The 19,438-nt window shown below is 38.9% G+C and overlaps 1 protein-coding gene across 1 annotated transcript in view; it reads left to right on the top strand.

The window, feature by feature from the left end:
- LOC149199223 (uncharacterized protein At4g15970-like) overlaps nt 1-19,054 on the top strand; it is a 64,363-nt gene extending 45,309 nt beyond the window's left edge. Inside the window, exons 2-4 of the mRNA XM_089400493.1 lie at nt 16,608-16,675; nt 16,849-17,238; nt 18,569-19,054. Coding sequence (XP_089256619.1) covers nt 16,608-16,675; nt 16,849-17,238; nt 18,569-19,054 — 944 coding nt within the window. The remainder of the gene's footprint in view (nt 1-16,607; nt 16,676-16,848; nt 17,239-18,568) is intronic.
- Nucleotides 19,055-19,438: the final 384 nt, after the last annotated feature.

The following is a 19,438-nucleotide window of genomic DNA, read 5'->3' as shown; positions in this document are numbered from 1 at the left end:
CCTACCTTCTCCACACTTTAATCCGTCATTTTTGGCATTTATTTCACCCCACTATGCTTCTTTTTCAAAAATTGTGTTTTCTACAAGAGGCTCTGTGTTTTCTACAGGAGGCTCCTGTAGGAATTACAAAGAGCCAGAAATGAATATAGAAGGTAGTTCGAGGGTCAGGGAAGCTTCATGAAGAACCCATAAACCCTCCTATAGTCTTCAAACCTCCTTGCCATCATTTTGAAGCCTACATCACACCCCAAGCATCATTCTTCTTCCTGTCCAAGAAAAACACAGAAAAAACAGTTTCTCAGGAAAAGAAAAAAACAAAAAATAAGAGAGGAAGCAACACCATGCACCTCACTTGAGGCCTACCTACTACCTCTCCATCTCTATCTACACCTCTAGCATCATCCTCAATGCCCCAAGCACAGAAAGAAGATGAAGTTTCAAGGGGAGAAACAACTACAGGAGCTCTTGTAGGAATTCCTGTCGCAGTTGATCCCATCAAAACCCAGCACCAACAGCAGAAGAATGCACACCTAAAGGTTGAAGAAGGCACCTGAAGCTCAGACCTAGCCAGAGAAGAACCTACACAAAACACAACCACACATTAACAAGTAGACAACATGCATAAAAAGAAATAAAGGCATGCAACAGAGAGAGAGCCACAGTAGCTCACAACAAATACATTCAGATCACAAGTAAGTAACTAACCCTCTCCTCTATTTGCATTTATGTAATTAGAAGTCATGCAAAAGCAATGACATGGTTGAGGTTGAACGAGGGAAAGGTGGCCGGTTAACTTTGCCACCTTCATCTAGTTGACTCCACTCATCTGAGATGTCACCCGCACGTGCACACAGCCAACCCAAGAAAGATGTCAAGGATATGTAGTGGAGGAGGTGTGAACTGCGATGCAATCATGAGGGATGATTATGAGGAGGGGCCATGATGAAAAGGAAGGTGGGGACCAACAGTCCAACTATGGCCAACGTATGCTTTGCCAACGCACCCCCCATCACCAGAAATATCCATAAAGGGTAATAAGTACTCCTCCCCGAGCATTCTCACCACCTCTTCCTTCATTCTCTCGTCGTAACTCAGCTACAACAGTCTCCTTGTGCCCCCACAACCTCGTAACCATCGTCCTCCATTGATCTCTCCAATATTCTTTCTCTTGGCGTTTTCTACAGCAGCACCTACAGGTTCTATAGGAGCACCTACAGGAATTCTACAGGAGGGACAGCAGGCTTCTACAGGAGGGGTAGTGAGTTGTTTTCGAAGGGAGAAAACACGAGTTTTAGCACGATTTTCGATATGAGGAGATAGGTTCCATGCATGTCCCCATTTAATATCAATATATGCAAGAAGTGGTTAAAAATTGAGGAGGAAATAAAGCCTTTAGGAGAGGAGAAAATACATCAAAAAAAAATTTGTTTATTTAAAAAAAACACAGTCTCCTTTGTTTCTCTGTTTTTTTCCAAAAGTTGTTGTCTCCATCTCCACATTTGGTTTCCCAAAAGAGTATAAACAAAATGACAGGAGGGTTTATGAAAGAGGAGCCCACTAACTCCATGAGGCTCCATGCACATCCCCAAGCAGTGGATATATTCACAAGAGCAAATTGGATAAACGTTTTTGAAAAATTCTGAGGATTTGATGAGGAGATTTCCCAAGAATTTGCCCACTCTTTGGTCCCTCACTCAAGAACACATGCCACTGTCACCTTTAGAGGCCTTTCCATGGAGATAACCCTTGTATTTATCAGTAGGGTCACTACCCTTCCTCTTGGGCTGCCTTGGAGTAAGGATGAGAAACCAATTGACCATGCTGCCAAGAAAAAATAATGAAACCCTTGTAGAGGATTAAAATGGAACTAGAAGGGCTAGCATACCATACCCTTAGGATGAGGTTAGCTATCAAATAATCAAATACATTTCCTGTGAGGGGAGGTACAAAATTGTCTATGGTTATCACTTTAGAATCCTACATGAATTAAGGTATGGCATGGACACTCCAGTACCTCAGAGGCTTAGCATCCCCTACTTCCTTTTGTAGTCCCTCATTGACTCCAACACTAAGGTTCAAGCAGGGAATTCATAGTATCTAGCTCACCATTGGTTAATCAAAATCCTAGTGGAAGAAGTCCTCCATACATTTACACTCCCTATAGCATGGGAAGTCTTTTGAAACATGACAATTGAGGATGACATAGAGGTCCTAACCTATGGTGTCTGTCCTATTGGCAATGAAGAGGAAGAGCAACAAGGGGGAAAAGGTGAAGCCACTGGTGACTTAGCATAACAAGGAAGAAAAGAGGAAGGAATTGAAATAGAGGGGGAGAAAAATAAAGAAACAGAGTAGGAAGAAACAGAGCAAACAAAGACAGATAAAGAGACAGAAGGAGGAGAAAAAGAGGAAGAAAAGGTAGAACAAGGAGAAGGCTCCCCTGAGACTCTGGAAAGGGAGGCAGCAACTGCCCTTGCTGCTCTCAGTACATCAATCAAGCCAAAGTAAAAGAAGAAAAGGCAGGACTCCATGTATTTCAGGGCTAGGAAAAGCACAAGATTTAGAACAAGAAAACCTCACTCCTCTTTAAAAGTGCCCATTACAATTGAAGATTCACTCTCTACCAAGGGGAAAGAATCCCCTTCCAAGACACCTATCACATATGAAAGGGAGACTCCTATATCTTCCACATGGAAAGAAAAGGTAATACTACAGGACCCAATGACAATCCTACAGGAGGTTTAGATAGTTCTACAGAAGACACTGTCAAAACTACAGGAGACCGAACAGCGTGAGAAAAGGATAGAAGAATAGCCAAAGGTGAAGGAGGAAGAACCAAAGATACAAGAACCTGCTCCCCAGCCTAGTTTGGCTTCCTATTACAATCTGCTTGAGGGAGGAAGGATAATCCCACAAAATTTTGCAATTCCACTATTCTTTGAATTAGAGAAAGAGAGAATAAGAACACATATGTGGATGCAAATAGCAAAATCCAAAGGAGTTAGGGATGTTGGCCATATGGAAAACAAACTCAGATAAATGGGCAGAGAGTTGAGTGCTATCATACACAAGGAAGCAATTACAAGAAGCCACCTTGAAACTGTAAATTAATTGTTAGGAGGCAGCTACAAGAGAAGGAGACTCAGCTGGCATGCATGGCCAACTTATCCATGGAGGCATTGCAATGTAGGAAACTAGCAAAATACTATGGCCTATATCTCAATGAACAATGGTTACAATTTCAGATAAATACTTTGGTACAAAGAGGCACAATGCACTTCCAAGATTACAGGAAGTTTATGGATCTGCGTGACCAAAGTACATTAGAGGATAAGGCAAAGATGGAAAAATTCTACCTACATAACATGGCCCTCACAAACATGAATGTGTGGGACCCCAATGCCAGGCTAGGGGACATGCAACTAATGGCCATGGCCTCATGGATGAAACATGAAGAGTTGAGGCAGCAGAACTAAGAAGATTGATGATAAAAGAGCAGAATGAGCCATTAATGATAAGAGTTGAGACATCAGATCCCATGGAACTCATCAACCCACACAACTTGCTTGCCAATAATCCTCAGATTGCCCCTAGATATATAAGTGATCAGGCACAAGCCATTGCACACTTTGAGGATATGCAAAGGCTACTTGGGGATGACTGTGTGCATGCATGCATGAGGAGATGGAACACCTTACCACACAGTCTGTAGATCAGGGAATATCATTCCCCCATGAGGATGAAGGAGGCATTAAGGAGAGTGCCAATGTACAAGCGCTCCATGCAGAGGCTGAAGGTCAACTGGATTGGCCTCAAACTGAGTCCCCCATTGTTGCTAGGCATGCTGAAAGGCAGAAGAGAAGAAGAAGAGTAGGAGCAGTGGGAAGAGATAGACTGGAAGGCATGATTCTATGACAAGGAATAGCATATCACATCAGAAGCTTGGGATGCTAGGGAGGCCACCGAGGCCATAAAAGATGAGGAGATGGACTAAGTTGCTCAGAGGATGACCAACACATTAAGTAGGGGGGTGATGATGAGCCTCATAAATGGGTAACTATATGGGCTCATTTTACCTCCTAACGTAGCAAACCAACCATTCTCTTAGCTTATTACATGATTTTCCAATTATATTTATGCTTATAGAGTGAGTTGAGTTAGTTATTGTGCCATGTGGTCTAATGTGTACTTAATGTAGATTATCGATGATTTTCGAAGTCAAAGTCAAGGATCCAGTGGACAAATGGCAGCAATAACTCAAAGTGGGCAGAGTAGAGGACTTATAGGAGGGAATCCCCCTCATTTATTAATCCGCACTTTGAATTCCCCTTCATTCAACTCGGAGTACAAGCAGCCAAATCATGCACTAGGAGGCAGACGAGCAAGTGAAGGATGACTGATGATTATCTCGAGTTTTGGGAGCCAAGCCTCCCTAATTTTAAGGAAGTTGTTGGTAGCTTAATTTTTATAAGTAGAGAGGCCTAGGGCCTCACTAGGGTCAGATTTTTGTTGGATTTTTTCTTATGTAAACTCTGCTCAACTTTGAGCTTATTATTTTGTGACAGTTTCATGTAATGTTGCTATTGTTTTGGAAATAAAGATGGAATCCTTTTTGAGTTAGGACTGAGTTACCTCAAAGGGCTAAAGCTCTTGGGTTAGGGCCCAATCCAAGTAGCCAAGATCCTCTTTACTTGTATCTTTATGCTTTGTTTCAATTGGTAGATCAGTTTGCTGTTAGATGTATTTCTTTTATGGTTAGAAATAGGTTTCTTTTGATGATTCAATAGTTTGCTTCCATTTGTGCTTTCTATAGCAGGTTAAGTAGTGATAAAGGAAAGATTCAAAAGGCTAGCGATAGTTCCTTGGCCTCTCTTCCTCCCTTTGGGACCATGATTTGAGAAAATACCCTCTTGCTACCCAAAAAACACAGTTTTTCCTCCTTCATAGGACTTGTAGTGTTTGCAGCTTTTTAGTAGGTTAATAGTCCAACTTTTCTTTTCTTTAGATCTTCTTCATCATGCTCACTTCCTGATTTGCAATAGTCTTCTTTCACAATTTCCTTTCCTATAGTATTTCATGGCATTTCCTTTCATAGATCATAGTTTAGACTAGTTTGATGCAAAACTCTGTTTTCCTAGATGCACTCATTTCATTGCTTGTTTGATCTTATTGGTTGACTGTCAGTCCCTTTGTAGTAGTTCTCTTCTAGTATAAGTACAACCTATCAGCCATCCCATCCTCCATCTCATCCATGCCCTACAGGTCGCCAAAGTCTCACCTCAATTCTGCCTTAGTTTCCTGCATTTTCCATAGAACGTTTTCCTCTCTCCTTGAGCAGATCCAATCCTCTTTCTCTCTCCTGGTGGTTGATGGTAGACCATAGGTGCCCTAACACCTCATTCCAACATTGATCCACCTTTTTCATCCCCTATCACGCCCTCAAAACAATGAAAACTTCTCTCAGCCTCCTCCTATAGGCCTCCTGTAGAACGTTGTTTTCCTTGTGTAGATTTCCTGTGTCCTCCTGTAGAATTTCCTATAGGCTTTCTTTTGAAGGCCAAGTGTGGGAAAAGCCTCTAGAAGGCTACCTGAGACCTCTTAGGGCCCATCCACACCATCCTACATCCTCTCAAGTGCCAAAACCGCCCTCCAACGCCATCTATTCACTGCTACACTCACACAATAAATTACATGCATGTCAAATTCACATAAAAATACATAAAAATCCAAAAATATGTTTTTTTGCTTATTTACTTTTAGAAATAGCATAGTTAGATGTTTTTTACTTCCTTGAGTAGGTAATGGTATTCCTTTCATGGTTTTCATAAGTTCTTTTTGCAAAAGTAGAATTAGTTGGTTAATTAGGGTTTACTAGGTTTGCTTTACATTTCAGTCTTTCTCCTCTTTGCAGTTAGAATAGCATCTATCTTTCTTTCCTTTCCTCACATATAGAGCTTCTTCTAGAATCCATAGAAGTTGGCTTGAGCTCCTAGTGATCTTGCGTTGGCTGACCAAGTGACAACTTGCAGTAAGAACTAGTACTTGTGCATACAACACTGATGCTTCCAAGTTTGTTACGAACTACCTGGTTGATAAGAGTAAAGTAGGCAGCCCAGGAGTTGCAACATTATTGCTACAATACTGGTGCTCACCAGGTGTATGTCGGTATTTGATTTAAACTAATTATATACTTTAAAATCTGTTGTTTCTGTTGATATGTAAATGTGGTTGAACTGATATATAAATACATATAACAGTAAATAATGCAGCAGTAAAAACAAATATAGAACAACAATATTAATTTAGATTTCACCCAAAGCTCTTGGGCTATGTCTCCGTGAGCTCTAGTCAACTCAACTAGACTCTCTGGGATTATGACAAAGTCCTTTGTACAAGCTCTTGGCTCAACTCATTTTTTTATATAGAAATGATGGGTTTAGACACCATTTTATTCCTGGCTCTTGAAGCTCTCGGCTTTCTGGCTCTCGACTCTCGCTCTGGCTCTTCGGCTCTGGCTCTAGCTCTTGACTCTGGCTCTTGACTATGGCTCTGGCTCTTCAACTATGGCTTTGGCTCTAGCTCTTCGGCTCTATCTTCTTGGCCCTCTGCAACCTTCAGCTCTATGGCTTTTCACTTGAACTTCAAGTGACCCCAAAGGCTCCCTCAACTGCTCTACGCAGTAGCTCTTTGGCTCTCTCTACTCTCTCAGATCTGCAACTAATTTTAGCATTCAACTTGCTCTCAATTGAGCTCTCTACCTCCTTTGGGTTGAGCTTCTGGCGTTTTGGATACCCCAGTCATTTCTCTATGTGCAATCATCCTTCTGTGGCTCTTTGGCTTCCCTGCGCCTTGTCTGTTTGACTGCCATTTGGCTTTGTGGCTCTGTGGTTTCAAATGCATCATTGTTTGTCAAAAACGCCCACCTGTAGCGTGCATCAATGATCAGGAGTTGTTATGAAGTGACCATGGCCGTTTCTCTGACAAGAACCCGAGAATTGGGAAAATCCCATTCCATAGAGAATTCCCAAAAAATGCATTATCGGGCATGATTTTGGGACCTAAAAATCCATCAAATCACCCCTATAACCCTCTCAGTTCTGCCATTAGGCATAGTATCACATCTCCACCATTGATCTGTGAGATCCTGAGCCATCGGCTGTGGCTCCATTTCAGGTGGCCCTTTTGTACAGGAGTTAACCACCTAATAAGGGTGGTTTTCTCTCTCCTCAGCCTATACATGTGGCAACCAATGTATGGGCTCAGGCGGAGCTGGGCCAAAACCACTTACTGCCTTTGGGTCCTCTCGAAATCCTGCTTATTTCGTGGATTTCCTTTTATATTTAAAACACATTAAAACATCATAAAAATCCCATAATAATGGCTTTAGTCGAATTTGAAATGTTTATGCAGTGGCGTTTAGAAAACCCTTTCGAGTTTGTCGCATTGAATCAGCGCATATATGTGGCCCACTCTGTTGCATGACCTCCACACAATATTGCGATATCGAAGCCGCGTATTGCATGGGCCCAGGGTTCCAATATGGCATGACTGATGACGACACCGATTGCGATCCATCGATATCAGAAATCAACATATCACACGACATGGGGTCCCACCTTTACCTTTTGGCATCACCGATTGCGATTCAATGATATCGGTGATCAACATATCGCTCAGCCTGATCCCTATGTTATATAACATGTGCCTTCCTCCGACCTGATATTTCGGGGATCGATGATCGGGGGTGGCTTTCCTTTTCCACTTAATCTGCTCTTTTGCCCTAGTCCGATGTGATTTTCTTCATAAAGCCTTTTAGGCCATTTTTTTAAAGATTTGCCTCTTTTTCCAAAGAAACTTGGCATCTTCTGCATTCGATAACTTCTGCATCCTAAGTCCATTTTAGCCCATTCAAGTTGTAGTAGATTTAGAAGAAAAAGATCTCTACAATGGGGCTATTTCCAAGAGCAGCCCACGACTTTCATTTTCCTCTAATTTACAAAGGATTTGTGCCATTTGGCACCTTTTACCTCTTATATGAAGTGTTTTATACTTAGAGGTTTATTCAGGGTGCATTTTTGGATCACTCACAGTAGCATCGTGCTTCGGGCCTATCTATCACTATAGGGTCAATTTGATTAATTAAACCATCATAAGACCAAATCAACAACTCAATTTTGGCTAGATTGATCCACTAGTTAACACAATTAATTAATGACCAGATCCATCCATTACATCAATCACCGTAATTGTGAATGTGTTCACATTATGCAGAGGTCGATTCGACATTGCTTAGACCGATCACAACAACACCATGTGCATTTACCATGGTCGAATACCAAACTCAGGAAATTTAATATGATCCCTCTTGCAAAATATTCATTAATGCATCCATGTAACGTAAGTTTTATGGAAACTAGCATTAGAAATATATAAACATGATAATAGAAGCTCTTCCTACACTAAGTTGGGTGTGCAGAAGGTGGAGAATGGAATTTCTGAAATCCATCAGACACCTAACCCTTGTTCTATGTTTATGTCTTGTTTTTCTACTTTCTTATGTAGAAGTAAGAAGATCAGGACCCATTTTCATAGTAGACTTTTGGTCTGCATCAGACACTAACACTACTTTGGTAATTTCAGATATGAAATTGATGCCTATTAATGATTTTATATTTTTTTATCTTGGGAATGAGCATGACCTTCAATCTATATGCCAATTTGTAACATAGATTTTAATTTTCTAAAGATTCATTAGTCAGATTTTTGTAACAAGTCACTAGGTTGTTTTGCTTGCTTGAGTGCAGAAGCCAGTGGAACGCCCTCTACTTAGTAGTGATGCAGACAAGCTGGAGATTTCTCTGGCGAAGGCTTCGATGCCAAACAAAATGCTGATCATGATAACAGCAAACAAAGCATGGATGGAGCCCAACGACCTCATAGACTTGTTAGTGGAGAGCTTTCTCATTGGCGAGGGAATAGAAGGTCTTCTGGACTATCTCCTCATCGTCGCGTTAGATGAGAAGGCCTTCAACCACTGCAAGGAAATACATCCCCATTGCTATGATTTAAGGACAGAAGGGGTTGATTTTTCAGGCGATAAATCTTTCATGACTGAAGATTACTTGAAGATCACTCAGAGAAAAATAGAATTCTTGAAGGATGTGGTAGAGCATGGATTCAGTTTCGTCTTCACTATAATTTTACTTCTCAAGTTTAAAACTTTACATCCCTTAGCAGATGCTAATAATAATTGGGTTGGATTAGGTTATAATGGATTTTAATGTTGGTGTATGATATTTATTGATTGATAGAGTGTATATTTTTAGAATATTTTAGAGTCTGATTGTTTGTGGTTCTTATGCTCGTCTTATATCAGTATACAATTTTTAATACACTTAAACAACCACAGATGCGTTCACCAACCATGACTTAGAGAGAGTGCTAGAATATATTATGATTACATATTATAGCCTAATTATGATAAAATGAACGCTCCATTCTAGAGAACGATGAAATGAAGAGGCATATTTAGGAGCTATTGCAAAAAGGTCACATCCGGTGAAGTTTATCGCCTTGTGGGAGCTCGATCATGTTGGTAGAGAAGAAGGATGTGACTTGGAGACTCTATATTGACTATCGGACACTGAACAAGATCATTGTCTATAAAAGGTACTCGATACCACGGATTGTGACCTTCTGGACCAACTGAAGGGGGGGAAATATTTCAGCAAGATCGACTTGAAGTCTAGATATTACCAGGTACCAATCAAATGCTTTGATGTGTGGAAGACTACCTTCAAAGCCAAGGAGGGCCTTTTTGAATGATTGGTTATGCCTTTTGTGTTTATGAATGCTCCTGCAACCTTCACGGGGATGATGGATGACATTTTGCAGCCATTCACAAACTCATTTGTAGTAGTATACTTCAATGAAATCCTGATCTTCAACTAGAGTTGGGAAGAACACCTCCACCACATCCGACAGGTTCTCCAAACACTGCGGCAACACAAGTTGTGTTCCAATTTGGAGAACTACACTTTTGGCATGACCCAGGTACATTATCTGGGATACAATATTGATGAACGGGGGGTGCATGTGGATCCATCCAAGATCGAAGTCATATGAGATTGGCTAGCCCCAACCACTCTAACAGAGCTCTGCAACATTTTGTGTTTCGCCAATTTCTACCGCAGGTTCATGTTGGGGTTCTTTGATATTACTTGGCCCTTGAATCAACTCACCAAGGGAGGAGAGAAAGAAAAATTCTTGTGGTCTTAATCTCAATAGAAGGCATTCGCAAAGATGAAACATCACATCTACTCTGCACGAGTGCTCACATTACCAGACTTGCAACAACCATTTGAGATCGAGACAGATGCCTCTAACTATGTTATTGGGGAAGTCCTTATTCAACAGGGGCATCTAGTTGCATTCACAGTGAGACACTTTTAGACAATCCAAAAGTATCTTACTTATGACACAGAGATGTATTCCATTTTGCAAGCCTGCCAACAATGGAAGCATTATATTTTGGGGATGGAAATGGTCATCCACTTATACCATCGACCCCTACAGTTCATATAGATGGAAGGGAAGTTGTAGAATGATTGTCATAAGAAGTGGCCTACATACCTGTAATAGTTCCATTTGAAGTACAAGAAGGGAAACACCAATAATGTTGCAGACTACCTCAGTCGATCATTGATAATGGTGTTAATCACCTTGCTCAACTCTTGTAGGCATGAGACTTCTGATTGGCCACTTCTCTAAAAAAGCGATCCAAAATTTGGCTACACATACCATACGCTCTTGGAGGGTCAACAAGTTTCATATTTTCACCTCGACGCTACTCTGTTATGCCACCTACGATACCTTTGTGTTCCTTCAAGTGAGCGTGCCAAGATGATTTGGGAAGCACACTATAGTCAGGCTGCTAGGCATTTCGCAGTCGAGAAAACAATGGTAGTACTACAGAAGTATTTCTATTGGTCGAAGCTTCGACAACATGTTGGGAAGTACATCAGATCCTGCACTTCCTGCACCATTTCCAAACTGACTATCAAGAATAAAGGTCCCTATACTCTGCTACTTGCCTATAGTTGACCTTGGGAATCCATCTCCATGGATTACATGTTGGGCCTTCCTTTTACTAAGCATAACAATAACTATGATTTTGTGGTCATCTGTAGTTTTTTGAAGATGGCCATTATGGCAGCCTACAAGAAGAATATCACAATAGAAGCCACTGTTAAACTCTTGTTTGAATGAACGAGTGTCGGTACACTTTGGGATTCCACAGTCTATCATCTCAGATCTGGACAATAGGTTCCTCAGTATAGTTTGGTCCAGTCTTTGGTCGATGCTAGACACCAAGCTCACTAATTCCATAGCTTTCCATCCCCAAACTGATGGCTAGACAGAGATCATCAATAGAATGATCGTACACATTCTACACATGTACAACTCAAAGCATCCACGCACATGGGATGAGAGCCTCCCCTATGTCTAGCACAGCTATAACCGGGCTCTCCACGGCTTGATTGGCGACAGGGCTTTGGATTCCAGCCACTATGTCCCATTGATGTGGCCGTACCATTTGCAACAACTCAGGAAAATTCAGATCATGTCTAGTCCAAAGTCGATAAGGAAAATAACTTCATTGAGTACATTCAACATATCCACCAAGCATTCCATGACATATTCAACAAATCCAATGCTAAGTACAAGCAGTGGAATGATCAGCATTGAGTGCCACACAAGTTTCAGGTGGTGCAACAAAGTTTGGCCACATTTGTAGAAGGAGTGCAACGCTGGGCCCCACCCAAAGATTCACCCACTTCGATATGGGTCATACACCATCACCAAGGTTGTGGGAGATAATTCTTTTGAGTTTAGCATTCCCCCATTCCTTGGCCTGCACCTAGTGTTCAATGTGGATTGCCTTCTACCATACTTTCCACCATTACTGAACACATCTGGCATTGTAGAACAACTCACACCAACATAGTTAAATCTAGGCTGAATGGAATAAGCTGCAACTGATCGAATCATGAACATGTAGATAAAGAACACTCACTAGAAGAATATCCCATTGTATTGATTTGTCAAAGCCAGCCAACTCCTACACCAAGACAAATGGCTCACTAGGGACCAAGTTCAACAGAAGTTTCCTCTTCTCATGGAGGAACTCAACACAATGGAGAGCATTGCTTCTTAAGGAGGGGGGGTTGATCCGGGTGGATATTGGTGGCCACCCACCTATTCCACTTGGACCTTCACCATTGTTCTTTCAGTTTTTTTTTTTTTTTAATTGTAGCATATTTTACTATTTTTCACATTTTTTCGGGATTTGAACTTGTGGAGCCATTTTGAGGCTCTAAAAGACATTTTTTGGAAAAATGAAATCCGATAAATTATAAGGAAATTGGGTCAGTAGTTGTAGTCCTCAGAGAGATATTTTCAATGAGGTATCATACACGTCAAACAGAGATAATATGACCAAGTTATGACCCAAGGAATTTGGTTGCCCAACTAACCCCAACTAGGCCCATAAGCTCTTGGTGTTACATCCCCTTGAGTTAGGGTTTTGGTTGTTTAGGGTTTTCTCTTATTGCTGAATAATAAAAGGTCCTTAAGCCTCATTGTGACTCAGTTAAGAGGCATGTAGACGCCACCTCTCTTTTTAGAGATAAGCTACCATTGCCTGAGCTAGTTTTATTTCCATTCTATTTGTAAGAATATTTGAGTATTTGATATTAATGAAATGAAGTGTTATTTCTGTTGCATCTCTATATTTGTGGTTATATCTGTAATTTGTTGTGTTCCTGTTTAAATCCAGATCAACTCCTCTCCCTATCTCTCTCTTCATTTGTCCTCTCCCCTTTCTTTTGTTTACCTCTATCTCTCCCTTATCACTCCCTCTATCTCTCCACCTCTCTCACTCTATGTCTTTGTTCTTCCATTCCATATATATATATATATATATATATATATATATATATATATATATATATATATATATATATATATATATATATATATATATATATATCACTCCCTCTATCTCTCCACCTCTCTCACTCTATGTTTTTGTTCTTCCATTCTATATATAGATATATATATATATATATATATATACAACAAATTTAATATTGTAATAATCCAACGTTATTAAATTTAATAATATTAATAGGAATATTAGATTTAATAATAATAATAATAATATTAATCTTTTAAGATTAATATTAGGGTTAATAATGTTTTTTTGATTGGTATTAAAAATAATTGTGTCCAGGGTATTTAGCCCATAAGCTTGCTAGAGTTGTCTTTAGTGCGACTTTTTGGAGTTTTCGATGTCCCTATCCGATGGAAAAAATTGTGATGAAATTTTGATTTGTGTTATTTAAACTAGTTTTTTTTACTGTATATATGGATTCAACACCTTGCAAAACCCCTAGGGCACTTCTATTGTGTAGGGGTTACCCATCAAATTTGTGATTTCAGTGAATTGCTGCCAGATTTTGGAGAAATTAGACCGTATTTTAGAGAAATTAGATTAGAAATTTCCAGCTGAAAAACTTCTAAAAAGTCGCACTAAAGACCACAAATATAATTAGATGTTGATTTCTAATCATATTTGATATATCTTATTTATTTACCATACCTCTTTATACCTTTTTTATATTTATTTATTTACCATACATCTTTTATAAATATGGTATTTAACCCATGGTATTTGGCCCATGGTATTAATAATAATTTGATCCACGGTATTTGGCCCCTAAACTTCACCTAAATAAAAGCTCTTTGTTGAGCTTTTGTAAATATAAAGCGATTTATGGAATAAATATAAAAAAAGGTTTTATTTCATTACCATACCTCTAATTTATTTATATTTTTATTTATTTACTAAAAAAATATTTTATTTATTTATATATCTTCTAATTTATTATATTTTTATTTATTTACCATAATAATAATTAAATTAATTTTTAATTAAATCCCATATTAAATAATGTTTAAATATTAAACATTATGTATTAACCATTTAAATTTTTACTTGAAATTTACCCTACCCCATACTTGAAATTTACCCTACCCCATACTAAAAGTAGAACTACCCCATACTAAAAGTAGAAGACGTCTAGGACCACAATTTAAACTATCGCTCAATGTAGCACCATGCTTCGGGCCTATCTATCACTATATGGTCAATTTGATTAATTAAACCATCATAAGACCAAATCAACCACTCAATTTTTGGCCAGATCGATCAACTAATTAACACAATTAGTTAATGACAAGACCCATCAATTACATCAACCACTATAATTGATCAGCTAATTAACGCAATTACATCAATCAATATAATTGTGAATGTGTTCACATTGCGCAGAGGTCGATTCGACATTTCTTAGAACGATCACAACAATACCATGTGCATCTACCATGGTCGAATACCAAACTCAGGAAATATAATATGATCCCTCTTGCAAAATATTCATTAATGCATCCATGTAACATAAGTTTTATGGAAACTAGCATTAGACATATATAAATATGATAGTAGAAGCTCTTCCCACAATAAGTCGGGTGTGCAGAAGGTGGAGAATGTGAGAATAATGTAGAAATAGAATTAGTTATGAGCAGTTGAACTGAATTAGTTGTGAGTAGTTGAACAAGAATTAGTTTGTGTGGTTAGGAATTGGTTGCACATATTTCCTATATAAGTGTGATGTAACAGAGCAAATATATTAATAAAAGTTTGTGAGTTTTCTGTTTTAATTTGGTATCAGAGCCAACACCCGCATAAATTTCTAGGATCGCTGAGATTTCCACGTTTTAGAATAAACAGATGCAAAGGAGAGAGACCTTTCTAGGACCGCGTCAAAGACAGGAAGTTCGAATCAGCCGCACACACTCCAGGAAGAAAAGAAATCTTCGAATCAGCCGCACACACTCCACAGCTTCGCAGGTGGCATAAACAAGAAACACCACTCGGCCTTCCTCACCTGCGCTCTCACCCCAGCTCAAACCCTGAGCTCTGATACCAAATTAAAACAGAAAACTCACCATAGAACCGGCCCGTTGCAGCCATCAAGAAGCTCTTGCTGCGTGGACTGAAGAACCGTCTGTCTAGAACTTTGCTGGTGTGTGTTAGTGGTAAACCCGACGTGAACGGAACACCACCAAGTCTAGTGTGAGTGCGTCCAGAACTTTGCTGGTGCTGTAGGGCTGCGTGGAGTCCCTGTCCAGAACTTTGCTGGTGCTGTAGCTGTCGAGATTTCGTTTGCTGGTGTTTGTGCAGATTCTTCGATTTGTGGTGCTGCCAGAACTTTGCTGGTGTTTTTTTGCAAGCTTACCGTGGTCATATTCTTTTTCAGTCGGCCCGGTTTTCTTTGTTTTGTTGCAAAAATCGTGTAAGTGGGTCTTGTTCAAGAGAGTGCTGGTAGTGACCACCGTCTAATTGAAGGAGCTCGGAGGGCCAAGGAGAGCAGAGAGAGGCAGTAGAAAAGGCGTTTTGTTTGAAGTGTGATAAAGCTAACTGATATGTCTATTATTTTAGACAATGATCTTTTTAATGATCATTTTCTCATGAACCCATTTGGGATTAGCAATGTTTTTGAGTCCATTGACAAAGAGTTTCATGTTGTTGAAGATCATGTCCCTGAAGAAATCACTCATGTTGTTGAGGATCGCTGTTGAAGAAATCACTGAGATTAAAACTTGCCCGGTTGTTAGAAGTTTTATTGGATCTACTTTCAAGATGACTGCTACATTGGAAGATACTACCATGGATGTTCTTCGAAGGCCGCTCATGTTCAAAGATGACTGCATTTTGGTGACTCCTTCGTTGGTTCCTCATGGAAAGTGGGGAGAACATGAATTAAATTACCTCGTTCGAGATCTTGCATTGCCTCTCAATCCAAAAGAGGTTGTTGACGTTAAGTATGTAAGTAAGGAGCAATGGAATTTCATAAGGAAACCCAAAAAGGTGAAGATGAAACTGCACCAGCAATGGAAAAGGAACAAGCATGGACCTTTTAATAACAAGGCAAAAATGAAATGTTTTGTTGTAAGCCTAGCTGAGACTTAGACCAGCAGGCAAGTTACAGTTTAAGTCGTCCTGATTAAGAATATAGTTTCTTGTATATCGTGCTATAGTATATATTTGTTATATAGTTGGCATTAAGGGGGAGTAGTAGAAAGGTATTAATTCCAACTACCCTCTGTTAATGCAGTAGCTAGATCAATCTAGAGAATCAATGTAGAGAATACAGCAGATGTTCAAAGTACAAGTTCTAGAAGTCAGTTAAGTATGGTAGAAAATCCATTTCTCGATTAAGGGAGGATGTGAGAATAATGTAGAAATAGAATTAGTTATGAGCAGTTGAACTGAATTAGTTGTGAGCAGTTGAACAAGAATTAATTTGTGTGGTTAGGAATTGGTTGCACATATTTCCTATATAAGTGTGATGTAACAGAGCAAATATATTAATAAAAGTTTGTGAGTTTTCTATTTTAATTGAGAATGGAATCTCTGAAATCCATCAAAGACCTAACCCTTGTTCTGTGTTTTTGTCTTGTTTTTCTACTTTCTTATGTAGAAGTAAGAAGATCAGGACCCATTTTCACAGCAGACTTTTGGTCTGCATCAGACACTGACACTACTTTGGTAAGTTCAGATATGAAATTGATGCCTATTAATGATTTTATATTTTTTATCCTGGGAATGAGCATGAGCTTCAATCTATATGCCAATTTGTAAGGTAGGTTTTGATTTTCTAAAGATTCATTAGTCAGATTTTTGTAACAAGTCACTAGGTTGTTTTGCTTGCTTGAGTGCAGAAGCCAGTGGAACGCCCTCTGCTCGGCGGTGATGCAGACGAGCTGGAGATTGCTCTGGCCAAGGCTTCGATGCCCAACAAAACGCTGATCATGACAGCAGCGAACAAAGCATGGATGGAGCCCAACGGCCTCATAGACTTGTTACTGGAGAGCTTTCGCATTGGCGAGGGAACAGAAGGCCTTCTGGACTATCTCCTCATCGTTGCGTTAGATGAGAAGGCCTTCAACCGCTGCAAGGAAATACATCCCCATTGCTATGATTTAAGGACAGAAGGGGTTGATTTTACAGACGAGAAATCTTTCATGACTGAGGATTACTTGAAGATCACTCGGAGAAAAATAGAATTCTTGAAGGATGTGGTAGAGCATGGATTCAGTTTCGTCTTCACTGTAAGTTTTCTTCTCTAGTTTACAACTTTACATCCCTTAACAGACGCTGATAATAATTGGGTTGGATTAGGTATAATGGAAGGATGTGGTAGAGCATGGATTCAGTTTCGTCTTCACTGTAAGTTTTCTTCTCTAGTTTACAACTTTACATCCCTTAACAGACGCTGATAATAATTGGGTTGGATTAGGTATAATGGATTTTAATGTTGGTGTATGATATTGATTGATCGATAGATAGAGTGTAGATTTTTAGAATATTTTAGAATCTGATTTTTAGAATGAATATTTTAGAATCTGATTGTTCTGGGTCTACAATTTGTAATACACTTAAACAACAGCCGATGCGTTCACCAACCCTGACTTAGAGAGAGTGCTAGTATATATTATGATTACTTCTTATAGCTTAATTATGATAAAAAAGATAAAAACTAAGAATAACTAGAGGCATGACTTAGGGGATGTGATAATATATATTTGATTATTGTAAAGAAGATAAAATCTTAAAACAACTAGACTTCACCAAAATACTGATAGATGCCTGGAAACCATGATCAGGGTTGATCCATCTTCCAAAAATCAAGGAGGGAAATTGCTGCATTTTATTTGCTCTTTAGGCTACTTCCTCTAAAAAATTGGGATTGGAAATTGAGATTAGTGATTTTGGGTATCTTTCTTGATTATAAATTCATTCAGTGCATCCCATTCGTATGGAGTATTATCTTTGCCATCTATGTAATGTCTGGTAGGAAAGTTGGGCAAAGTGATTATTATTATTTACAAATAATAAGTAAATATGTACAGTTTTACTATTATGTCTATTGCAGTTTGGGATAACAGTGTACTGAATCTCCAATCAACATAAAAGTCGATATAACCTGAACTTGTGTCTATTACAGATTCAGCTACTGAATTTATAATGCACATAAGAATACCCATCTTTACTGGGTATGATATTGTTACATAAGAATCAGTATAAGGATTCTGGGGCATGGGGCATGATATTTTACATAAGAATCAATATAAGGATTCCCAACTTTCTTGGGCATGATAATGTTCTTGATCTTCTATATAAGTTGCCATTGTTAATTGTAGATTTAAGGAATATCTTAGAATTTAATGATTAAGTAAAATCAAATAATTAACTTTAATCAGATTCCAAAATATTTCGATAATTTACAAGATACAAATTGCAACATCCAGCTAGTACAAGAATGCCAAGTTGTAACATCTGGTTAGCATATTAAATTTGGTTGTAATTAGTATATTAAAGTCTGCTGCCTTAAATTTACATATAATAACATTTTTATAAATTTTAAATAATATTGTGCAGGATGCAGATGTGCTATGGTTCCGAAGTCCATTCAGAAGGTTCTCAAGTGAGGCAGATTTCCAAATCTCTTGTGATAAATGCGACTATGGTGCTACAGATGTTAAAAACTTACCAAATACAGGTTTTACATTTGTTCGTTCCAATCAGCGAACAATCAAGCTGTACAATTTATGGTTCAACTCCACCCAGCGCTACCCTGGGAAACATGATCAAGATGTGTTCAACGAGATGAAGTTCTTAAAAGAGTTTAACGAGATCGGGCTCAATCTATTGTTTCTTGATGCAGCATACTTTAGTGGGTTCTGTGACACAAAAGCCACGTTAGAATACGTGTGCACTATGCATGCTAATTGCTGTATAGGTTTAAAAGCCAAGACTCACGACCTGAGAGCAACTCGTGAAGAGTGGATGTTATTTAGATTAGATGTTGCAAGAAGAAGTGAAATGCACTGGAGGTCTCGAGATGAATGCAGAGCGTCTTTATAACGGAAAATCATGTTGTGTTCTTCATATAAAAATCTAGTTTCTTCATCGTTCTTTCATATTCATGGCGAGATCCTTGTAAGTTGATTTCAAAGCAATTGTCATGCACTCTTATTCCTTTGCTAAACAAATTCACGTGTTTCAAAAAACTTAAAGAAATCATCGATCAAAATCCTGTGGCTAAGTGTCATTCATAGAAGATGCTCAACATACTAGACATTTTCAAATATGACCAAGTAAAATATGCAATCAAGCATTTGAAAATTTTCCTTAGATGCATAAATATTGTTATTGATGTTTAATGTATGGTTTCATGAGGTCTTGTTTTCTTTGTATCACACCAGAGATAATTGTAGGTAAAAATTTATCAAGGAAGTTAAACACCAA

Source organism: Pinus tabuliformis, chromosome 2_1, assembly GCF_031772625.1.
Source record: "Pinus tabuliformis cultivar Carrire ecotype Pingquan chromosome 2_1, CPIR1, whole genome shotgun sequence".
NCBI classification, from domain to species: Eukaryota; Viridiplantae; Streptophyta; class Pinopsida; order Pinales; family Pinaceae; genus Pinus; species Pinus tabuliformis.
Note: the sequence above shows the minus strand (reverse complement) of the source record. Positions and strands in the feature narration are given on the sequence as shown.